General features: G+C 33.8%; 2 protein-coding genes across 7 annotated transcripts in view; one reads left to right on the top strand and one right to left on the bottom strand.

Annotated features, from left to right (window-relative positions):
- Positions 1 to 1,887, top strand: part of LOC117211689 (V-type proton ATPase 116 kDa subunit a) — a 52,489-nt gene extending 50,602 nt beyond the window's left edge. For all 3 annotated transcript variants that reach the window (XM_033455849.1, XM_033455850.1, XM_033455848.1), the window contains exon 14: positions 197 to 1,887. In XM_033455849.1, the coding sequence (XP_033311740.1) occupies positions 197 to 293 (97 nt within the window). In that variant the 3' untranslated portion in view covers positions 294 to 1,887. The remainder of the gene's footprint in view (positions 1 to 196) is intronic.
- On the bottom strand, positions 1,257 to 25,035 carry LOC117211690 (organic cation transporter protein). Of its 4 annotated transcripts, none has more exons than XM_033455851.1 (3): positions 24,878 to 25,033; positions 16,324 to 16,693; positions 1,257 to 11,001 (listed from the first exon to the last, which is right to left on the bottom strand). In XM_033455851.1, exon 3 carries the CDS (start codon positions 10,395 to 10,397, stop codon positions 8,685 to 8,687), a length of 1,713 nt encoding a protein of 570 aa, XP_033311742.1. In that variant the 5' UTR covers positions 10,398 to 11,001; positions 16,324 to 16,693; positions 24,878 to 25,033; the 3' UTR covers positions 1,257 to 8,684. The 4 variants fall into 4 exon arrangements, 3 of the variants coding, with proteins under 3 accessions (XP_033311742.1, XP_033311743.1, XP_033311745.1); XM_033455852.1 differs by having other exon boundaries at positions 16,324 to 16,504; XR_004488300.1 differs by lacking the exon at positions 1,257 to 11,001 and adding an exon at positions 14,450 to 14,777 and having other exon boundaries at positions 24,878 to 25,035.
- Positions 25,036 to 26,521: the final 1,486 nt, after the last annotated feature.

Here is a 26,521-nt window from a genome sequence, read left to right as displayed (position 1 = left end):
GTTTTCCACGAGTATCGCCACTTGCATCTTCCTTTCTCATTCTTTTGAGCAACGTAAATGTCTCGAACAGATACAATATATTTTCTCAATCATTCGTGCACTTACGGTAGAAATCTTTTACGAATGTACCATGTATGTATGCAGGACGATAATATCAATAATAATAATAATAATAGTGATAATTTTCTTTTTTCAGGGTAGAGTTTATGAGCAAATTCTACGATGGCCAGGGTTATCCCTTTCAGCCATTCTGTTTCAAAACTATCTTAGATGCGGAAGAATCCGAAGACTAATATCGGACCACTGCTGTGATCCTCGGCAATAACAATTATAATTAGACATACATATCCATCGTGTTAAACGGAAAGACTTGTTTTTATTTTATGTATATAACCAGTTCAGCAGTATCGAATGAAATACAGCGGAAAGATGTGTCTGTTTTAGGAAATTTCTATCAGTATGTTTGAGAGCATTCTCAGATTAACCGATTGATCGCGATTTAAATGATACATCAATCGTCGTAGGAACAACGTTTAATCCAAAATAGATAGCCCGTATCGTTTCCTATTTAATCGTAAACGAATTGGACAACAGTATTGCGACATGTCTAACGTCATTTATCATTTTCCGATTCTTTTTCGAAGCTTGCATCGTGTATCGAACGTACGTATGTACCTAAATATATAGTATATAATACGCATATAGTATATATGTACCACGTAGGTACTCGGTGTACGTTGGAAAATCAATTTCGAGAAACGTATTTCAATAATACGATAAATTATGCTGTAAATTCTGATAGAACGAAACCCGAAGAGATAACGGAAGAATTTCAATGGATCGGTAGGTACCGATTAATAAAACGCAAAAATTAATCGAATTAAATTGACGGAATTTTTTTGAAAATTCCGCTAAAAAGAGGAATATCTATATCGTGCTTTCTCTTCGTAAATTCTCTAAAAAGTCTAATAACATCGAACACGTAAATTCGTCGCTAGAAACTGAAGGCGGTCGTTGGATGAAACAGATTTCTTAGTTCGAGTAACATGTAATTTCATTCGTGTTTTTGTTAGATCACAGCACGTTAAGTATTAGCTGTTACGTTTCGTATACGATCCATCTATACTTGTATAATTAAGAAATAATTTATTTGTCTTATTTCTTCGTAAATATGTATCCTTCGTGAAAAATTGAAAATACCTGTACTTGTACGTAGTAGGTGCCGCGACGTTCTTTAAATAATTTTTACAGCATTCTACTAAATAGGATATATACGGTGGCGAAAGTTTATCGATCGACCTTATTCACGAATCTATCAATCAGTCCCAGTATTTTTAAAAAAGAGAAATATCAAGTCAAGTTTTCCTATTAAAAATATTTTTCTATTTTTTCTTATTAACGCGACAGAAGGTAGTCGAAGAAAATCGTAAACGAGATAAAGAGAGTAATTTTTCGAAATTCTACGTCAAGGTAATTCGGAAGAGAAATTCGTCTTGGATCAACTAAGCATATCGTTGATCGGTAAATCGGTACACGTCTCGTTCATTCCATTGTTCATTGTCAAAATATGACGAAACGGTAAAAATATCGCGTAACGTAATACAATATCCAGCATACTATCTATATTCGCATAATATTATTATGCTAGGAGTATATATAAGCGGAGAGAAAAGTTGAAATCTGAGAAGGATGGCGGGAATGTACATTCTATGTTACTAGAGTACAAATTGTTGAGAGTGATTGCGAGAAGTATTGACCCTGCAACTAATAAGAAATGCCGATCGTTAGAGATACATCCAATATATTGTAGGTATTAATATCCAATGTATCCAATATAACGTGAAAAAAGAAGAAAAAAGCGATGCAAATATATATATTTTACCAATATTACGATCTTACATTCATTTCGTTTCTGCGCATTCTCTTTTATTTTCCTGCGCGCAAAGCAAATGCCACTCGTATTTGTTCATCGTAGCTCGCGTGTAGCCACTTTTTACGAATGTATTACGCGTGTCGAAATATATGGAAATTTTGTCTGAAAACTGGCGATGTAAGTTTGTCAGAAGATGCAAGCTTACTATTACTTTTCGCAGAGATGACAAACATTTAAACAGTCGATTACTCGTCATAATAATATTCATAATACTATTAATAATAATATTCATCTATGTGTTTGCTGTCGATATCTATTTTGTAATTTCTACACACGATATTCATAGGTTCTTCAACTTTTCACTTTTTCCCCATATAATCGAGATAGTCGTCTGTAAATAGTTTCATTCTATCGTAGTCCCGCAGGTTTTTATATCTCGATCTTGTTTCAGGATAATAACTATTCTTCCTATACTTTTTTCTTTCTATAAGATAGCTGCCCCGTGTGCAACACCGCCTAGGCATCAAGCATTTAAATTTAAATAATAAATGAATCAACGCAGCTTTCACCATCATAGATAGTTAGGCGTACAATTTAGAAAACGTATTTTTCATCGATGTAAAAATTCCCAGTTGCAGCATCGTACGATAATTGACCTATACTTGACGCCAAACGCTTGGATTTGGACCGATTAAACGATTTCTTTTTACAAAACTAGCATTTTATTATTATTACTTACAATTAACTCTAGTTCTTCGATTGTCATCACAGACACATCAATTTGCGAAAGTATCTGCGGTCTAGCGATCGATTAATTGAATTTTCCCGAAGAAAGAAATAGCAACTTTCGTAGACACGTATATTTACCACTGCAGTGGCACACACTTAAATCGTAGGAATTTTAATTCAAGAAATTCAAAAATTCGATATTTGTAACGACGGGTATCATTGTCATTTGCTTGTCAGTGTAAGGACTTTTCAGCAACTTCAGTTCGAATTTAGACGCGCTTTCGATAGACGTTAAGAAAAATATTCAAAGAGATGTCACTCCTGCTGATTGTTACTTCCAAAATTATTATTATTTCGTCAAACTATATAACACTGCTTTCTAGCAACTTGTTTCGATAAAACCAATCGAACCTTTCGCTGTTAACTTGAAACTCTACACGACGATTCTGCTAACAAAAGGAAATACAGAAAGTTGAGATTACGTATTGAATACATTCGTATTGCGTGTTTAATATTTCGGGCGTTCCTTTATTTCGAAAATTCCGAAAAGAAATTGATATCTCGAGCCTGTGTAATCGATAGAAGCGACGAGTACTAACGTTCCAGTTAAAGAACACTTTTAACAATTTCAGGAGAAAATAGGTAAATTTTGTGCGTAAACCGTCGCGTATTAAAAATACTCTCGCCTTCGTATTTTATTAACTCGAGTTATTTAAACAAGTTCTTACGAGTTATTTTTTATTACATTAGCACGTCATATACACTCGGTTTTGGTAGTAAATCGCGCGAGAATCTCAGATACGTGACAGTTTAGTTATTTGTTACATAAAAAAGTAAGACGGTAACGTTTTTGTATCGAAAAAAAGATAATAGGTAGATATAAGAAGATTGTAGGAAGAATACGTAGAGCTTTCGACTTTTTTTACATTAAATTTAGTACGTTGTTTGGTTTAAAAATGTAGTGCCTTGTCGTCGATCAATCTCGTGTTACCAAAGCTTTCATATTTGGTTTTAGTGCTATGTATTCAAATATTCAAATACCGAAGATATCGGAGTATCGCATGCCTCACCAATGAACACGTTTGGTTTGCAGAACATTTACTCGACTTACGAATTATTAGCAAGAAATATAAAGTCTTCGATTAAGTCGTGTTAAAATTCTTTTGTTTAGTTGTATAGACGGTAACATGGAAATCAGACAAAATGCAAACAACGAAATTGTAGCCCCTAATTATCATGTTTTTCTCCTTTCCAATTAAATCTCTTTCCTTTTTCTTACAAATTGATATGTGGAAAAGGAACGTGCCGTTAAATGCGACATTAAAAATTGAAACGTGATATTCGGTGTTTGTATTTTGTTCTTTACACGTTCTAACATTCCTATCGACGTAGATATAATCGTTTTAACTATGCAAAATATACAAATCTTGGACGTTTAAAAAATTCTATTACTGCGTATACTTTCCGATGTTTAAAGCTAAATTTCAAAGATTGTCGTCCACTTTATACGTACTACGTATGTATTTCGATTCGACGAATAGCTGAAAATTCGTAAAATCGATAAAAGCCACTGATTTGATGATAAGGTCCTAGAAACGTTCAGTCTTGCCAGTTCAAGTTTGTTAACGGATGCACAACAAATACCTAGGTGTATAATATTTTTAATATACGTGTTAAACGTTTACGTTTACTTTCGCGTTTACTTTCAAACAACAAATATGGAAGAAACTTACGAAGGCGCTGATATGCAGTTCTTCGCAGTAGGTTTACCGCGCACGCTTCGCACCCTAATAGGTTGCACGTAAATACACGCGTCTCTCGATTTACGCGCCATTCTTTTCACGCGGTAAAGTATAACTTACGCGGTTTACGCGGTAGTTTTTAACACGTTCGCGCCTTACGCACTTAATGCGATATCTTATAAAAAATGTTAACTATTGTTAAACAAAATAGTAAAAAAAAAGCAATGGACACTATGAACGAAATGTTGTGAATGTTATGTTTGTAGGTTACATGTTTGAATAATATGAAACCGTTATCGATATGTTGGATGTAATATTGATCGCCCGGAAAGTTCGTTCCGATTTTTAAGCAATTTAATAAAATAATACATTTTCTTTAGCACCAGTATCCACCCGGCAAATTGTTTTCAAGCGTTTCACGCTAGAAAAACGTTACTAAAAGTATTTTTAAATATGCTCGTTGATCTTTAATTAAATACTACGCTGGTTAAATGCTGCTCCGGGAGGTCCGTACCGATTTTTTAAGTAATTTGGTGGAAATAAAATATCGTGCTGAATAGTTTTTCGTTGGAAAACGAAGTTCCGGAAGGATGGAAAGTGGAAGAAAATAGCACCTATATAGATCGATAAATGTATATCGAATCGATATCGAAACGAACTTTCCGGGCGATGTTTTGAATCTTTTCAAAATACGCGGCAAAAATACGCGGCAATTCAAACTGACTGCTTGTCAGAGAGTAACGCCCTCGGTGTGTTAATTCAAGCGGCCGGAGAATATATTTTCCCACAAGTCTTAAAAGCAACAAGTATAATACATACAGTAACTTATTCGGCGATGTTGAAACGCGTCAGTGCAGTGTAAAACAAGGATGAAAGCTCATTACGTTGCGCTAGTAGTCATATGTGTACATATTTCTTCTTTCGTAACTATTTACGAAATAGACTTTATTTACGCGATTTTCGGTCGCTTAAAACGAATGCTCTGCGTAAATTGAGAGACGGTTGCACTTACATCAGTATGTACGTATGTATATATGCAGATTTTTAGATAACGCAAAGATGGAGATGTAGCTAGAGATGGAAAGAAACGTGACGAGATAACACAGCGGCAAGCGAAACACTGCTCACTCTGTCACGGGATGTTACATTCTTTTGTTTGTATATGCAACGCTTGCGGCCAATACGCGTGCTTAAATTTACGACGTAAGCGTTGAGTCTGCGAAAAAGAGCCAATCAGGACCGCGCACCTTCCACAGCACCTTGCTTTCCATCTCTGTGCGTATACCCAAGTATCTATATACGTACATGTAAGTTTTCACGATATTCTTCTAATGTATAAATATATTTTTTACATAAGTTATAAATTTTATAAAAAGCATATTTCTATAAAGTATCGTAAATATTTTAACCGGTTAGCTGTTACGATCTCTTTAAAAAGTGTGTAGCACTTAAAATGTGTGGGGAAAAAGTAAGCGATAACGAGTATACTCGTCAAACACGGAGTATGTGTGCCTGTTGTAACATAGAATTAACTTATAATGATATGAATGTTTTATTTTTTAATTTCATTACCGCAATTTACTGCGATTACTAAATTGTAATTTAAACAGCATATTGTAAGTACCTTTTATGCATGACAAGTATACTCGTCGTAACACAAACGATTGCCATTTCTTCATGACCAGTATACTCGTCAAAAACAGCTAACTGATTAAATAGATTATTTTAAATAGATTTAGAGGCGGGCTGGAAATTAAAAGACAGAAGTTTCGAAAAAAATGTTCATGCTTTAAGGTTAGAACGCGTATAGTTTAGAATACAGAAATTAATCGTATAGGGAAAATTATTTGTTGGTATACCGATGGTCTACAGACTATAGACTATAGACTATAATATATAGACTATAGGCTATAATATAGCGTTGCAATATTATGTCTCTGGACATAATTGGTGGAAAATCAGGACTCCTTGGCGACGACAAATACATATCGCGTAAAGTGTAGAACGTAAAGGTCTCGATTGTATATTTTCTATAACTCGGAGAAAGACATCACACAGTTTGAACAGAACAGAAAGGAACTTGTCGATATGCACTAGATGAAAATGCCGTAGAATTATTATACGATACAATTTTCTATCGAACGAAAGATAATTTCAAGCATTTTAATCGAACGTCACAACTATGTACGTATTAAAATTTTCTAAACGAGCCAATTTTCTAAAATTAAAATTTGTTAAGACGAATAAAAATTCTGAGAAACTCTATTTACAATCTCGACCGAATGTTTAACACTAATCTTACGAGGTCCGGTCAAACGACCGGTTTCGAAATTTAATCTCATCGTTATTTCCCTCGTTCACCTAACTTTATGTAATTATCCTTATATTATCCGATTAATCGATTTCTCAATTTTTGTTAATATAAGAATTCACATAAAGTTAGACGAATGAAAGAAATAACAATGAATCTACGATTTTAAATTAGATTTTGAAACCGGTCATATGAAATGGGCCTGGTAAGGTTAGTGTTACCAACCTGCTGCATCGATCGATGCGTCTGTAAAGAAGGATCAAATATAAAAAGAAAAATCACTATCCAAGGTTTCTTGAATGATCGACATTAATGCTGGCAAACATAACCGCATTTGATCGTAAACTGCACAGTTACCGTAAACAGGTGGCCATAATCGGACGATTCGTCGACTTTTATTCGTTCATGGTAAATTTGAAGGAAGCAAAATGTTCGAGATGCATATATGGACGTATACGCATATACATATATGTAATAGGTAAAAAGGTTTAACTTAAAAAGACTTAACTTGTAGTTTTCGATGTGTCCCAACCTAAGAAACGAGTTTTAAAATGCAGCACCTACTGGTTCAAAAGTTACGCGTTCGTACTTGTATAAAATCGAGCATTTTTAGCGTATTTAACCGGTTACTTTGACGCCATATTGGCTTCTAGCCACGATTCGAGCAATGAGTGACATCGTTGCTTGTAAATAAATGTCATCACACACACACGTACACACAAACTATATCTGTGTATATGTATATACGTATATCTCTATGATTACGCCAGTCAAACCAATTTGCAGCAACTTCGGTTCCGCGTTCGTTCGCGCAACCAATCGAATGACGGCTAAAAGCCAATATGGCGTCAAAGTAATCCGTCAAGTGCGCTAAAAATGTTCAACTTTAAACGGAGAATTTATCGCGTGGAAAGCTGCAAGATGGAAAGAAAGATTCGATAATTATAAATAAATAAATGAAAGTTTATTTCGGAAAAATGTATAGGATATTCAAGGCAGAGAGTAGCTACTTGTGAAAGTTTCTAATAGACTAAAATTACACGATACGTATATAGTCGGTTGAAACGTACAGGGTGCAGCCGAATAACACGTACGAGCGGATACGAAGTGATTCCTTATGAAAAAATAAGAACACAATATGGAATAAAATTTTTTCATTTAAGGCTAGATTTACAAGAAAATCGAGTTTTAAAATTTATCAAGCATATTTTAACGTGGCTAATTCCGGACTAGGCAGGGTCAAATAATCGACAGCAGGTCATTTTACGCTTGAAAATAAGTGGAAAACGCAAAATGAAATATTTCCTCGAGGCGCTTTGTTTCCGAGAAAATAAATTTGAAAAATTATCGTACGCGTGTAAGTGCTAGATCGATTCTTAACTAAACATGTTCGAACTCTGTTCTTTTGAAAATATAACCTTGAACAGACAAGTTTTATTTTATATCTTCTACTTACTTTCGCTTCTATCGATAACATCTTATCGATCGGTTACTCATACCAGTCGGTAATTAGTCATGTTCAAGTATACTTGGTAAATTTCCAAACTCAATTTTCTCGAAAACTAAGCCTTCAATGAACAAATTTTATTCTATATTTCGTTCTTATTCTTTCATAATGAATCACCTCGTGCTCGCTTGTACATGTTACTCGGCCGTACTCTGCACGTATACGAGTTTATCGAAAATTAGTAAACTTCGATTGCTACGAATACTGTGGTGAACCAATGTAGCACGCAAATACACGTACGTATATCGATATTTAATGGATCAATGGCTTAATAAGGATTATTTTACGATGGTCGCGACAAGTTGAAAATTTACCGGTAAAACTTTCTTCCATATTTAGCGATTAGAATCGTATAGGATTAGGAAAATAATTCAATCGCGATATGTACTCTCGCTCGAGTTTTACCTGCTCATAGTCCAGTCGAGTTAAGCGTAAAACGGTCAATCGAGAAACAAATCGACGATAGTAGGAATGTTTTTGAAGATTTTTATAAGAATAAAAAAGAACGGCAGCGGATGCTCTCTAGTGGGAATTTTCCTTGGGGCTTCCTCCTTCATTCAGCTTCTCCTTCTCGTCTGTGTCGACGGTGAGTTGCGTAAGTTGTGTAGCTTCGTAAGCGGCGCTGGTTTTTCTGCCCGAGCGCAAATACATAGCGAAACAGGTGTCGTGTTTGCCAAAATTCTCACCGTCCTCGATCGTTTCAGGCATCGGCTGATTCACAGTTTCCGGCAGATACAACGATAAGAAACCAGATACCAGGGCGACGAAACCGAAGAGTACCGCAGGCACTTTGGGATTCAGAGAGTCCAACAGCATTATCAACGGTGTGAGAGCTCCGCTGAAACGAGCGCACATAGAGCCTATTCCCAAGGCGGTATTTCTTACTACCGTAGGGAACAGTTCGGCCGTGTAGTTGTAAATAACCGCGAACGAGCCAGCTATGCAAGCTTTGCCGAACAGGACGATGGTCACGATTATGGTGGCAGCTGTATCAGTACCAGTCGGGATGCTGGAGGCGATTATACAGCACACGCCGCCGATCAACATGAACGTACTGACCAGGCATCTTCTTCCAGTACGGTCCATTAGGAAGCACATTAGCAAGTACGAAGGTAATTCCACCAAACCGCTGAGGAACAGCATCAGAAATGGATTTCCAACGAGATTTCCTGCATTCAATGACAGCCCATAATAGACGATGGAATTGGCGAACCAATTCAGACATACGTTCAACGTTTTCTTCCGGAGATTCGGAGTCTTGAAGAGATCCAGGGCTCCGTAAGAACCTTGTTCCTCTTGATCCATCTGCCGTATCTTCCCTTCGCTGATCAATTTCCCCGTATCTATATCTACGTTGTTGCCATTCATCTTCAGACCTTTTCGTATGATAGTCAGCGCTTCGCTGACGCGACCTTGCGCCCACAGCCAACGTGGAGATTCGTCCATGAGCCACCAGTGGCCGATGAGAAGCACGCTGTGAAGCCCGTAGACGATTTGCAGCCACGTTCTGTCCTTGATCACGGCACCCCAAACGGCTACTAACATGAACCCAACGGCGAACGCCAGTTGAAACATTATTCCGCAAACGGTCCTCTTTGTTGCTCCGACCAGTTCCATCGTCAGGACGAATCCTGTTATGTAAGCGCCAGCCGAACCGAAGATACCGTATAGAAATCTAAGGATGAGGAAAAGGTAGTATTTGTTCACCAAAGCTACGGTCACTCCGAAAACAAGTTGGGCAACAGCAGACACGTAGAATATTATCTTTCTGCCGTACTTGTCGGCCAAACTGCCCAGCGTTACGGCTCCGATAAACACGCCGAACATGTAGCAAGACTGCGCTGCTGCGCCCATCCATCGCTGCGAGCAAACGAAATTCCATTCCATTCCGCGCGACGATTGGAAGTACTCCGTGTCATAGGTCCACGAATCGCACTCCTTCGTAACGTTGTTCGCGTCCAAATAGTGGCACGCGTCCACCGCTCGGGGAACGTCGTCGAACGCGATAGAGGAGTTCCATGTTGAAGATGTGAAATTGAACGATTCTGTCGGAAACGTGGACCGAGGAACGTTACACATATGCGGTGGCACTGCAGCGACTGTGAGTAAGGTGAGCATATGCAGACCGGCTGTCAATGCGCCGAGAATGTGCAAGCAGAATTGCCAGCATTGGTATTTACCAAATTCGCCAAGATGCATCATCAGCTCCTCGAGATTTTTATCTACGCTCGCCATCTTTCGTCTTTCGTCTTGGCAAACTTGTTTCTCCAATCGTCTTCTCGTTAGCCGACTTCTCTGTCTAACCGCGATTCGCGTTAAAATCGCCTTGATTTTATTTCTTTCCCAATGTCCATCAGCTTTTAAGTATCTGCCCTTTCAGCATTTCCAATTCATTGCTAAGGCGTGATCAACATATCGTTTAACGATCTAATTTCGCTAAATTTCGCTGTTTTTCTCTTTCGCTATTTCGATATTCTCGCAATGTTCCTTTTTGCAAATCCTTTCTTCCGTTTGGAAAATATTTCACTCGGCCGCCGACTGGTTAGTTAGTTGAAACGAGACGGGACGAATTCAGTACAGAGTGAAAAGTAACGTAACAGCGTGGACTGCGTATGAACTGCACTGTTCTAATGCCCACGGAGAACTGGATAACCGACTAGAATTACCAGCGTGAACAGCCGCTGAACGGATTCGTCGCATCCGGAGAATGCGTTGCACTGGTTTTTTGCAAAATTCAGGACTCTCTTGGCACCGTTACCACCTATTTTCCTCCTTAAGCGCTTCACCTGATGTCGATTCCGTGAATTTTACGTCGTAACAACATCTGCCACAGATTGCTCTGAAAATAAATGCGAAATAAATTCGTATGCGTAATTATTACGTTTGAAACGCGCCTTTACATGCGAGTAATACGTAGTATGATTTCATAATCGTTTTAGAAAATCGATAATTAGTTATAATTAGGTATAATTAAATTATCGATAACCGATCGATGACGGAGCGAGTATTCTGAAAATAGATGCCACATAAATAGGCATAAGTTTGAAGGTTTGACAACTACACGTTCGAACGTACACTTTTAGGATCAGATTTCGCTCTATAATCCTTCTAGAAAATTGCAGATTTAAAGGGAGATTTGTCTTTTACTGAGACAATAATCGAAATATAATCTAATATGCAGATAAAATATGTAACTTTCATATAGAGATACGTTAGAAAGTTAACGCGGTACCTACTAACACGAATAGTATTGTTCACTTGTGAAGTTTCCTTTTTTTCTTTAAAATTAGCATCGCGTGTGTATAATCAACATAAATCTGCGAAACTGTATCGTTTCGATTAAATTTTCATTACAGGCTCGAATAAAAAAGAAAGCGATAGAGAAAGTGAACTTTACTGTTTCCTTCGCAACAACTAACTAAAGAAACTGATTGAAGAGAATGCAAGTCGCCGATCTTAAAAAAGTTATGTCCGAATAATATACATAGTTACGTACGTACTTGCATACATGTATACAATTTTTCGTATTTTTATTCTTGAGCGAAACGCAACACGGGAAAATACGTATATCGTAAAACCTCTCGCAGCACGTGCTGTATCAGACTGAAAGTTATAGTCTTGATAGTTCGTATGCTCAATGCCTTATCGCTGTTATACCACGTATACCGTATGGATATCGTGGATTTCTGCGGCTACAAGCTACGAGTCGCGAGATCGATTATCTTACCAGTTTCGAAATAATATCATTCGACGATAGCTTTATCCCTTAAATAAACTTCGACGCGTAAATTGTTGGAGCTAAAGGTACTGGCGCGTCACGGTATCCCGTATTGCCTTGTTGGCTATTTCTGAATTCCCATGGCCTTGCTTTCTATCGTGCTTCTGACCTTTTTGCACTCTTTCAGATCTACGTGTACGATAATACACAGAGCGTGTACTCTATTTGCAATTTATTAACTAACGTTCATCTGTGCTGTGCGTATTACATATAGAATACAAAGATAAAGATAACGAAGATTTCGATGAAATACTTTCTCCACAGTGAATCCACGGTTGTCTTTATCTTTTTTTTTTTTTTTTTTTTGACGGTATAACTTCTTTTCCATTATGTTATACGTACAACATTTTCATTCGCGTATTAAATTAAATTAAGTAATTACGAGTTTAGCTCTTCCTTTATTCATTTTTTACTTTGTTTTATTTTATTTTTAACAAGTAAACGTCACTTACAATCAGAAAACTAATTAAGCATTTTCTGGTAACGATTGTTACTTCATTATTACGAACAGTTGAATTATTATTTAGGTATACATATGTATACGACGAAAGAAACGTGATAAATTGCGCATTTTTCTTTGACTTCGTTTGACAAGAGAGTAATTTTGAAATTCTATATGCTATCATCGATCCTATGAGTGTATTCGTTACTTAAGTAATTTGTTTTTATTCTCTTATATATTTTCCGATTAAGTATACTTACGTATAACGTTGACTATGTTATTGTTTTTAAAATACTGTTTTGAACTGTAAACCAAGTAGACTGGAAAAAATCAGAAAATCGACACAAGCGAATTTATCATATTTTTTTCTGTGTCCATAGATATATATGTTATTTCTCGTACGTGTTGTACGTTCAGGGTTAAAGGTTTTTCAGATTTAAGATTTAAGATGAATAATGTTATAACTTTGAGTTAGAGTTATGACGTTACTTAAAGAAGCTATAAAACGAATTACTTGATAAATAACAAACGATTCGCTACTAGAATTTGTACTTTTCGAGATTATATTAGGTTGTCCAAAAAGATTCTTTTATTTTAAAGAGAAATAATATTATTTCATTGAATTATGTACCATTTATTTTATTGTAGTAGAACGACGTCATATTATTTTATTTAATTATGTACAATTCACTTTATTGCAGTAGAACAACGTCATATTATTTTATTTAATTATGTACAATTCACTTTATTGCAGTAGAACAACATTATATTATTTTCTTGAACTATGCACGATTCACTTTATTGTAATAGAACAACGTTATATTATTTTATTTAATTATGTACAATTCACTTTATTGTAATAGAACAACGTTATATTATTTTATTTAATTATGTATATTTCATTTTATTGTAGTGGAACCACATTGTATTATTTTATTAAATTACGTACGATTCATTTTATTGTAGTAGAACAACGTTATATTATTCTATTTAATTATGTATATTTCATTTTATTGCAGTAGAACAACATTATATTATTTTATTGAACTATGTACGATTCGTTTTATTGTAATAGAACAACGTTATATTATTTTATTTAATTATGTACAATTCACTTTATTGTAATAGAACAACGTTATATTATTTTATTGAACTATGCACGATTCACTTTATTGTAGTAGAACAACATTATATTATTTTATTGAATTATGTACAATTCACTTTATTGTAGTAGAACGACGTTATATTATTTTATTTAATTATGTACAATTCACTTTATTGTAGTAGAACAACGTTATATTATTTTATTTAATTATGTACAATTCACTTTATTGCAGTAGAACAACATTATATTATTTTATTGAACTATGCACGATTCACTTTATTGTAGTAGAACAACATTATATTATTTTATTGAATTATGTACAATTCACTTTATTGTAGTAGAACGACGTTATATTATTTTATTTAATTATGTACAATTCACTTTATTGTAGTAGAACAACGTTATATTATTTTATTTAATTATGTACAATTCACTTTATTGCAGTAGAACAACATTATATTATTTTATTGAACTATGCACGATTCACTTTATTGTAGTAGAACAACATTATATTATTTTATTGAATTATGTACAATTCACTTTATTGTAGTAGAACGACGTTATATTATTTTATTTAATTATGTACAATTCACTTTATTGTAGTAGAACGACGTTATATTATTTTATTTAATTATGTACAATTCACTTTATTGTAGTAGAACGACGTTATATTATTTTATTTAATTATGTACAATTCACTTTATTGTAGTAGAACAACATTATATTATTTTATTGAATTACGTACGATTCATTTTATTGTAATAAAACAACGTCATATTATTTTATTTAATTATGTACAATTCACTTTATTGTAGTAGAACAACGTCATATTATTTTATTGAATTATATACGATCCACTATGTAGTAATAGAACAACATGGATCATACATGATTCAATAAAATAATATAAAACAAAAAATATCATGTATCTATTATTTCTTTGCAAAAGGAAAGAAACTTTTACGACAACCCAATATGATCATGCCTGATGTGACAGATATAAAAGGAGCGTTTAAAATTGGTACTCGTGTACCTATACACTTACCAACTATGGTATTGCACATTTTTTCACCACGTTGGTTATCAACTATGTTGTCCCTTCGCAATATTGCACTCGCGCTCGCGCGCCTAGGTAATAGCGCAATCAACGAAATATCAATTGATCGTCGCGTTTCGTCGCGTAGCGATAAAGTTAGAGGTAGCACAAAGAAATTGATTGTTCGATGGTCGATATATATTCCTTATCAGGATGCAACGAACCTGTCCAATGTTTTCAATTGAACTCGCACGCTAGAAGTGGAAGTGAAACGAATCGAACGTCGTTTGAATTTTGTATAAATTATCATTTTGATATTATGCGTGTAACATACATTACGGCATTGTTGCGTGTAGCTTCAATACCAAAACTATTGAACTTGTTTACAATCAAAACTGAATGAATTCGATTTTTTATTCTTCGTTGTACCAAAAACGCGTAGCTGCTTTTTCACAAAATACCACAATGTTATTCGAAGAACTTAACTTTCTTTCGACAAACAGAGACCTATATCGTTTCCAGCAAATTTTTATTCTGTTAGAGATAAAAAAAAAGGGCAACTCATTATATTTAGTATTTCACGTTTGTACGAAATTCTTTAGCTTCGCGATTCGTAAAGCAGAGGATGGAAAATGTATTAATACGAAGCAAACTTACGTCGTAGTAGCGTCGTTGGTAGGAGATGGGAAAATTAGTATTTTTTATAATAGTATATATTTGATATTTTAACCAGTTAGCTGTTACGGTCTCTTTGAAAAGTGTATCCAGGATGTGTCGCAAAAAGTAAGCGATGACGAGTATACTCGTCGAGGTATACTCGTACTGAGTAAACACACAGGTAAATGTGATAAAATACAATAAACTGGGCAAATATATTTTCCAATGCTTCCTAGGTAAATTAACAGACAGATACGAGAAAATTCAAATTAGTTTATAACATTAAGTTGATAACAGTAAGTTTTGCAGTTGAACTTGTTGATTGGTCGACCAACTTTCGAAGTTTGTGTTCGTGGAATCGCACAGTTCTCGATAATTTGTTCAACACATTCGGTCCAAAAATTTAATCATAATATACTTATTACGTTATATTTCAATTATTATCGGGTAATACACGGCAAAATATGCATCCAATTTGTAAGGAGATAAGATTGCACAAACAATTGGAGCATACCCAATATAACGGGGAAAACAACCAACTCAGTTTGTAAAAATGAATACATTATACGGAGAATAAAAAGAAAATAATCCAATTTTTCTTCGTAACATGCATAGCAGTTTTACTGGCGATATAAAGTAGTAAACATACCACTAAATAACGTTCTCATTGCTTCTTACTAAATTTTTATTTTTTTATAATAATTAGAAATATTTTATTTTATACGACGAAACAAAGCTTTTATTTGACGCGTATACTCGTCAAACGCGTTAAATGGACTTAACGCTAACGCCGAACAAAACCAATGCATTCACATTTTAAAACAAAGCTTCCTCTGTCTGCGATGAATAGAACAAAGCGGTATTAAAACGTTCCTCTATGTGTATATTATTATAAACGTAAAAAACAGACAGGACGATAGAAAATATTAGAAGCGTCTAATAAACCTACTACGATAAATATGAACCACCTACGACAAACTCTTTTATTTTATTCTCTCTCGTAAATCATTGTATATTAGAAGCCAGCATTTCAATTATCTCGTCGAATTATCGAATGTATAATTGAATATATATACGGCTGTGTATTCGTTTGAAATTGTCGCAACGAAGAAGAGATATTTATCGAAATAAAGAGAAACTTACTTTTTCGAAAGGATTTCGGCCACACGGCTATTGTTTGCGCTAGTTGTTTACTGACACGAATCAAGTCGAATGATGGTCAATTGAACGACGCGCGGCGCTGCGCCGTCACTTTTTCAAGCTCGTTGTCGTGACCCCTTCTCCAATTATGAAACGTCTTCAATTTTAGCCTGGGGATTAATTGCTGGAAAGACGAAGGTACACTGTTTTCGTGGCACGAGTCGCGGCACGGTTGTTGCATCGAGATCGAGATGTATCTTATGACTGACGTGTACGACTTGCCGGCATATACTGGAAATAAACTGGAGCAAACCGTTACGAAAGATTTACGCGTTCCACCACGTGTGATTATTCCGCCTTGCTCCTCGACTACCTACTTCAAACATAGAAATATTTGTCTAGAGCAATTTCTAAGTTTGTCGGGAGAAAGATCGAATGTTGTATCGTAATGTTCCGATCGGAAGAATACTAAATTCCTTATTAACAATATTATATTGTTAATTAATAGTAAATTCGTTATTAATACATCTGTATATCATAGAGTTGGTAATTGCTAGATACCGAGCTACGGAATACAACCTTCTCTTTACTCTTTGTTGTTGCGTATTTCTATGGCATTATCGTCGAATACCATAGTTTCTTCGTATTTCTACGTAGCTGTTTTTATGTAAGTTAACATTTTTCGAGATTTAAAATTGTAAATTATTATTTCTTTTATTTTCTTATCATTTTTATTCGTCTCTGTATGATACAGTTGGTAATTGCTAGATACCGAGCTACGAAATTCAACCTTCTCTGTACTCTCTGTAATTGCGTATTTCTATGGCATTATCGTCGAATACCGTAGTTTCTTCGTATTTCTACGTAGCTGTTTTTATGTAAGTTAACATTTTTCGAGATTTAAAATTGTAAATTATTATTTCTTTTATTTCCTTACCATTTTTATTCGTCTCTGTATGATACAGTTGGTAATTGCTAGATACCGAGCTACGGAATACAACCTTCTCTTTGCTCTCTGTAATTGCGTATTTCTATGGCATTATCGTCGAATACCGTAGTTTCTTCGTATTTCTACGTAGCTGTTTTTATGTAAGTTAACATTTTTCGAGATTTAAAATTGTAAATTATTATTTCTTTTATTTCCTTACCATTTTTATTCGTCTCTGTATGATACAGTTGGTAATTGCTAGATACCGAGCTACGGAATACAACCTTCTCTTTGCTCTCTGTAATTGCGTATTTCTATGGCATTATCGTCGAATACCGTAGTTTCTTCGTATTTCTACGTAGCTGTTTTTATGTAAGTTAACATTTTTCGAGATTTAAAATTGTAAATTATTATTTCCTTTATTTCCTTATCATTTTTATTCGTCTCTGTATGATACAGTTGGTAATTGCTAGATACCGAGCTACGGAATTCAACCTTCTCTTTACTCTTTGTTGTTGCATATTTCTATGGCATTATCGTCGAATACCATAGTTTCTTCGTATTTCTACGTAGCTGTTTTTATGTAAGTTAACATTTTTCGAGATTTAAAATTGTAAATTATTATTTCTTTTATTTTCTTATCATTTTTATTCGTCTCTGTATGATACAGTTGGTAATTGCTAGATACCGAGCTACGGAATTCAACCTTCTCTTTACTCTTTGTTGTTGCATATTTCTATGGCATTATCGTTTAATACCGTAGTTTCTTCGTATTTCTACGTAGCTGTTTTTATGTAAGTTAACATTTTTCGAGATTTAAAATTGTAAATTATTATTTCTTTTATTTCCTTACCATTTTTATTCGTCTCTGTATGATACAGTTGGTAATTGCTAGATACCGAGCTACGGAATACAACCTTCTCTTTGCTCTCTGTAATTGCGTATTTCTATAGTATTATCGTCGAATACCGTAGTTTCTTCGTATTTCTACGTAGCTGTTTTTATGTAAGTTAACATTTTTCGAGATTTAAAATTGTAAGTTATTATTTCTTTTATTTCCTTATTATTTCTATTAGCTAATTTATATAACTGTTTTGGTGTTATATTTGTTGTATTGTCACAGGACAAGTCCTTAAAATCGGATATGTAATATACTATAAAGTACATAAATATAAAGTACATAATTGCTAGATCGCTGGATCTAAAGAAGAAGACGCAACATATGAAAGGTCCTACTTAATTGCGAATAGTATGTATCGCGTGTAACGTTGTAAAGTGAGACAGTGAAAGTGAGGTATAATAAACTTTTTGTCATAGCGAATGAAATTCTTATATGCATCTTCTGAGAAGCGAAACTGCTTGAATACCTAATTGTTGGAAAATACTTTAAATAAATTCATAAATACATGTTGTTATACTTGCATTCGGCACTTCATATATTTTTATATTAATTATAACGTAACAATAACGTATCGCCTTATAGGACATTTATCTAAACGTTCCAAGTAAAGATTTTCAGACTGCGTTTTGCTGTTTGCTAAATTCCTTGACACGAAAATTAGTTTTCAAATTTGAATGAAACTTTCTATTTCTCGAAATAACAAAAAAGATATCACGTTGCGTGCATTTTATCTTAACTGCTGACGGTTGTGATTTAATTATAATTATCTTTCGATATTACGCGTACTTTGAACGAAATATTTTCAATTATCTTATGACGGATCATAATTTAACATCAACTCCTCTTCGCCTGTTACCAGCCGAACAGATTCCATGTGTTTCGATAACACAGCTAACGTGCAAGTACTTGTAATTTTGGTCGCGATCGTAATCTACTAGTGTAACAGCGTATTCTATAGTAATACTAGTAAGTACAATTTCGATAATAATCACACACGCAGAAATAAACAGGCAAGTATACACGGTGTCGGAGTGGTTCGTCACACAGCCACCGAGTAAACACGAGCAAAACAGCGAATACACTCGTTTCACTCGTAGGCGTAGCAACGTTTGTTACACAAATTCAGATGTCAAACAACAAATGCAAATAGGAGAAAAGATAGCTTGGAGGTAGACAGGAAGAAGAAAAGAAGATAATTACACATTTACAATTACCTCGCCGATTTCCATTTCCATTCTTCATCAGTACGTTGTAAAGATCAACGTTATCAACAACTTTTCCCTATACGTATAACTCTGCTTGGCCTTAGTCTCCGAGATGTTCGATTAGTCAAATGGTTAGAAAGGAAGGATTACGCCATAATTTCTTGCAAACGTGTGGCAATAATTCTCGAAAGGGAAAGTGATTGTTTGCTAGCTATTGTTAGCTATTCATCGTTTATGTAATAATTTAACTTTGCATTAAATAGGCAAGTATACGCCATACCATCACCGTTGATCGAAGCAACGAGCGGTATAGAAATATAGGTTAAAAATCTTGCATAATTGCGCGTTATCGATTTAGGTTTTATCATATTGCTATGTTATCAAATCGATGACAGATGCGATTCAAAAATGAGAATATCTATGTGTGATCGATTAAGTAATTATTACGTGTTATTACTTACTACTAAGATGGATGTGAACGTTTTGTAACACTCGAAAGATACGATATTAATTTAGACGTAAAATTAATCGATATTTTGTACCTTCTATATCGATTCGAGGATCAATGTTTCATATGCTTTCATTTTTTCCTTTGTGATAAATACAACGAGTAGCAGTTTAAATATCCAAATGCGTATCCTATTATGTATATTCTTTTTTTTAATAACTGAAATAAAGAATTTCTAACGATGGACGTTTTCCTCGTGTTACTCTGTTAATGTGACTGTGATTACCGAGCTATTGAATTCACTTCGATACCAAGTAGAAGATATACTAGTAGTTAAAAGTATACACATACGTATGTGGTGATTTTGGTGGAAGATAGAGGTGACCTCGGAAAGATCGAAACCTTTCAATGTGTTTTTAAGAATACTCGAGGAAAAACAATTTAGTATTTTTTCTTCTCTTTTTTAATGTTGAAAAAAAAACGTGGACTTGCAAGTTACGACGAATTATCTTATTTGTGGGGTTAATAAATCGAAAAAGTAGGTACATAATAAGCTTCGGTCGATTGATACTTTTTATTTTCGGCTTCCATACATTAACCTCCGTTAAGCTTCATTTAAATACCTGATAAGATATGCGATTGAATTTCTCAACACTGAATTCTTCGTACGTTAATAATTCGTTGTTCAATTTTGATTTGTATTTTGAAATTGAAAGAACACTGAGCATCTGTCTTAGAATGCTTTAAATAGCATTTCTCTGTTTCTTTAGATCTCTGACTGACATGTTTAAGGACATTTTTATTTTCAATGACAAAGATTAACAAGATCTCTCAATATAAAGTCTATTATATAAAGCAAATATGTAAGAAAATTCGATACGTGTAAAACATTCTACTGTAAAATGTTGTACACATATACATATGTAGGTACACTAAAAATAGTAAAATTCGATATCTGCATAAAATTCTAATATATCGGATATCAATTTTCTTGAAAATCGTAATATAATTTGAATCGATAATAATTTACAGAAATAAAATTTAGCACCTAAATTCTATATGTTACATCGTATATACATATATATTTGTTTTAAGATTGTCAATAATAAAAACAATTGATAAAAACAATTGATTAAAATAAAGAAGATTATTTAAACTGTGCTACGTATAAATTAAATGAATTTACAATAAAATGTAAATTACAATAAATCATAAATTACAAATCGAAAAATACGATCGACTGATTAAACGAGCGATTCAACGAATAAATATTTCATAATAATCGTAATAATCTATTGTAATTTGTTACGTAATAATTAGTCTATACACAAATTTTTCACATCTTTTGAATATCTCCTAGAACGTTTAGAAGTATGTATTTGAGATCTATCGATATAGATAGCGGTAAAGTGGTAAATGATTTGCGACCGCGATAGCAACACGACGCTTTCTATCCTGCGTGTAGTTGTCCAGAAAACAAAACGATTACTATGTTGGTGTGGGTAATCTTGTAAGAAGGCCGTAAGGCCATAGCCACGTATCGAGATTCCAGGATAGTTGTCAAGTAGGGAATATACATATATTTGCAAAAGGGGACTGAACGACGAAATCGAATTACCGGATGAAAGCAAAAAGATGTTAACCGATACATAATGCCTGACACTGGCGATATTGCAGCGAGATTGCATCGCATCGTAAAATTAATTTGCCCTTTTCTTTAACATTTTATTTAATTTCGATAATATTTTTCATGTTTCACATTCGAATTACTCGATTAATTCTACTAATTTGGTATACTAAAATTATCAATTTTATTTATTTCTAATTAGCTATATACGTACATATATATTACGTACTATGAAGAAACTAAAATAATAATCTTTGGTATCTAAATTTAGCTAATGAAGTCAAATTATATTTGCAAACAATATTCTCATATTTGTAACAGAATAAAATGTCCTCAAGAAGCTTATCGTCTTACAATATTTTAAAGCGAAAATAATAATCGTGGAAATGCAAAATTCTTTTATCAAAACATCTATCAAAACATGGAGCATTTTTTCTATATTTTATATATCTTATGTTCTATATATCTCAAGAAATATTTTGCAAAAATACCGATAATGAAGTGGATCCTTCAAGTTCAGCCAAGGAGGTGAAAGAAAATTCAGCTCTTAAACTCCAACGAAAAGTCAAAGTTCTAGCAAAGAGACAGAGTCACCGTCATGTAACCGTCACATGGTCGCCTTATCTTTCTGCTTAGGCCCGGGTCAGACGAGCAAAATGCCAGCTGAGAAGAAGAAAGAGAAACAAAGAAACATCCGTCATTTCGACGCTTGGCTGACCCAGGCTTTACCTCTACTCGTACAGTTCTCTCTCAATTAACAGACTGCAGAAAAATTATTAATTAAGCGATATTATGAAATATTTTTATGTATATGTATCATAAATAAAAATTTTCGATTATTAAACTTGTTTCCTTCGCTATTTACTAATATGTTCTTCAGAAATAGACATTTTAAATATCTTGTATCAAATACGTGTTGAATGTCTGGAACGGATTAATTCAATTTACATTATTTCGAATGAATTGAACTGGTCAAAGTTCAAACAACTGAAAATCGACCCGTCTCCTGGGTCGAACTGTGAACTTAAACTTGGAGAGTTTACTATATGACATGTACATTGTAAATTGTAAGTTATTTTTTACAACTGAGAGACTATGAGGTTGTTCCAATAGAACAAAATGGATCATACATAATTCGATAAAATAATATAAAACAAAAAATGTTGTGCGTCTATTATTTCCTTATAAAACGAAAGAAACCTTTGGGGCAACCTAATACCATCGAAGTACATTTCGATTGTATGAATCGTCTATTCTCGGAATCTATATTGCATCGTCGCTATCAGCACCAGTTCTTGGAACCGGAATGATTATCATTTTAAAAAATAAACTATCTTAACATTAACTGTGTCGAATTACTATTTCTTGTTACTGATGTATATATTTGTTTCTTTTTCATTCATCTAAAAGAAGATATATATCTACATACGTAAACCTAACCTCAATCTACATACTACAGATGTAATAAATGTTTTTCTTCAAAGTATTTCTTCAAAAATCAATTAATATTTTGCGTAATGTGTATTACATTTCAAGTTACAGTAGTAATACTCTTGTATTCAATACATTTTAAACTTCATTCCTATAGTTGTCAACTAGCTAATTACTTGGTGCACGTTTCATTATTCAAACTTGTTCGATATTATTCGAATAATTCGATCTTCCGAACCACCTCGGTCCCAATTGACTCGGATAATTGACCCTTTACTAGATAATAATTAATAATAATTTTTAAACTAATATATTAATATATAATCAAGCATAAAATATAGAATTGTCTAAAATGAAATAAGTGGTATAACATTCAATTACTTTATGCCATTTTAAGAGCTTAATATAATAAATATACTTATAGAAAAATCATAGAGAATAATGCGTATATTGTAAAAGAATTACACTATAGATAATTATAATTGCAAAATTGGGAATATCAATTATTTATTACAGAAAAATGAAACGGAATTCTACATAACCAAACAAATACACACTTTATTTGAATTAGCTTCATCAGTTATCGGTATTCGTAGAAATGAAAGAAAAGTAAAAAAATTGCTCCAGTAAACTTCAGAACTGATATAAAATTGCTTAAACGCTGTAGTTTATTAAAAACAAAAAGAATTGAAGGATCACTCATAAAAAATAATTAGTACAAAATTAGTTCTTAAAATAAATTCCTAGTCGATTAAAACTCGCAAAAATATAAAAAATATTTTCTTTGAAATATACCCAGCTTTATCACTCGACAGGAAACGTTAATTTGTGATAGCAAGCGTAAAAACCGGCCATACAAGCTCTCTATGTAAGTTTATATCCTTTGATGCAATACAAAAAATCCGGCAATGATTCAGATGTCACATAAAATAAAGTTAATTCTGATGAGTATATTATTATATGTATTTTCTTTTCTTTTTAATATTATGTAGTTTTTAAAATATAATTATATAATTTAATCACATTGGGGTTAGGTTGGGGTTAGGTTGGGGTAACCACGGAAAAGATATAAGCTTAGAATAAATAATAAATAAATACACAATTTATAGATATTTTATAGATAACACTAAGCAGGTAATTCTACAAATAGCATCTTGGTTATCTTTTTACTTGATAAAGTATGATCTCTCAATTTGCATAGCAAGCTTGTTCTCTAAGGACGGTTACGAACGAGTCTCGATTAACTTAGTCGACTCATTTGTAGCCGCCGTAAAAGCGGAAATTGAAAAGTTAGATAACCCATAAAATTCTTTACGATTTCCGAACGTGTCAACAAGCCTGTTCTATGCCAAACAAAAGGGGAGGGAGGAGAAGGGAAGAGAACTTGTAACGGGCTGGACTGAAATATCAGATCAGGTACAAATGGTACAACAGTATTTTCTTCTCATCGACTGGAAAAAATCCAACGAATCTGGCATTAAGAGCCTCGCTGTCTTAATGAAAATCGATCTGGGAGAATATTGGATTTTTAAACGGGTCCTCCCGTTCGAACTGTGATTCCGACCGAGCTAATCCAATAAGCTTAAACGGATTTCAAAGTTACATCGTGAATATACTACAAAATACTGTATCTCTTTTCATCGAACAAATGTCTGTTCAGTGTCAAAGAACTAGCGCTGAGAAGAATATTAAAAAGTAACCACTAGTGTACAGGATAGATTTGTTCGTTAAAACATCGACAAGGGAAAGAGAGAGAGAGAGAGAGAGACCTTCATATTGTAACTTAAAACTTCACTAACGAATCAACCTGGTGCCCAAATTCACTATGTAATTCTATTTTATATATGCATATCGTTGGTAATGTTTATTATCGTGGATCGTCTGCTTTGTTGCGTTCGTAATTCGAGTCGTTCAATCGTTCTCTGGTTTTGATCGCTTATTCGTTATTTCGTTATTTCGATGTATCGTCAGAGAGGTTACTGAAGTGAAAATTACTGTGAAAATACGTGTTACTTACCGTGGTTTAGGTAAATGGTACAGTTTGAAGAGAAAGATAGCAGAGATCGAAGCACAACAATGATTGACAGCCGAAAGTACAACGCCAGTCTGCCTAACGAATCTAAGTCCTCGAAGCGCTCTGGTGAACGAATCGTGTACTTCTTATTAAAAGATAATGAAGGCATGGCGGTACATGCATGCTAAATAAAAATTTCCTCATGATCTTAGAGATTCAACATAGTATTCGACAAATTTATGACTGATCCTCCTCGGTTGCTGCGGCTTCAGCGTTTCTATGTGGTTAGCTGATATCTTTATTTGTTCATTTGCTATCGTACCTATTGTTATCGTACGAGAAATGATCAAACAACCGATAGATTTTCTCGCGAGTGGTTGCACATTATAATCGTGTTGAACGTGAGAATAATGACAATATTGTGTATGGAAAAATTGCTCAAATGACCATGACAATAGATGATGTAATATCGTGTAGGATTGTGTTGTTATTGACAGTATGCGAGAGTAGTGATTAAAATAAGTTGCTATTTTGCTATCAAGTTAATAGGAAAAACAAAATGTTTGTCTAAAAATATATAATAATTCTAACTATAAGATTAATGGTTTATTTGAAAGAGAAGAAACGAAGAAGCAGCTTTAAAATGATCGAAGATATGAAAAATTTCATACGATAAAATTCAATAGTTTTTGTGATAACTGTATTAAAATGATGTTAAAGTAAGCTCTATTGTTTTAATTAAAACTACATACACAGTCGCATCGGAAAATAAGTTAACGATCTTACATTTAAACTTTTTATATTTTTTATATTTTTTAATATGTTCTGAGCTTTTATAGAAATTAAAATATTTGTAAAAATATATTATATAATACATATAGTTTATTATTATTATAATATACATAATTCATTTTATAAATTTACAGTTGATTTCCAATATTATAAATATTGTAAATGAAATTGTAATTTTAATTTCTCAGTGCTCTTCGTTTGATTCCGTTTGATTACATTAGATTACGTTTGATTACGTGATTAGTGATTACGTGACTTGTTTAAACTCGGTACATCCGACAAGACAATGTTCAAGTTCCTATAATTGTTCTACATCCGGCTGGTCAGTAAAGATCTGTTCCCTTAAACAGGAGACCATTATTTCAATAATTTCTGCAAAATCTATAAATCTCAGATCCATAAATCTGGCACAATACAACTACCACGTGCTCGCGTCGGTGAGATTGCAATTCGTCTTAATCATTGACGACACTTATAATCGCATCATAAAAAACAGCATTTGTACTCATTTTGTTCTTTGTCGAAGTACGAACCTAGCACAGTGATGGCTGAGTACGAGGCCAACGTAAAGTTTTCTCATATTTGGTACCTCGATTTAGCTGACGAAAACCTGTTAAGATTCAATCCTTTCGATTTAATAATCAGTACAAATCACTATAGGTCTTTAATGTTGGACAACCTGCGCGAAGGAGCAGCAAACAAACCTATCTATCGATCAGGAAATAATGTTAATGTTAACGTCTTCGGCCCTGTTGTATCTCAACCCATCTATACTTTCTCTGTCACACCAAGCCATCTATATCTGACACCACGATTAGGTTTGAGATTTTCGATTCCCAAGTGTATTATTAAAGG

This window comes from Bombus bifarius, unplaced genomic scaffold (genome assembly GCF_011952205.1).
Source record: "Bombus bifarius isolate JDL3187 unplaced genomic scaffold, Bbif_JDL3187 scf7180000008240, whole genome shotgun sequence".
NCBI lineage: Eukaryota > Metazoa > Arthropoda > Insecta > Hymenoptera > Apidae > Bombus > Bombus bifarius.
This window is presented reverse-complemented; position numbering and strand designations above follow the sequence as displayed.

Excerpts from the sequence above, each read along its gene's own strand:
- LOC117211690 (XM_033455851.1), bottom strand. The coding sequence starts at position 10,397 with ATGGCGAGCGTAGATAAAAATCTCGAGGAGCTGATGATGCATCTTGGC.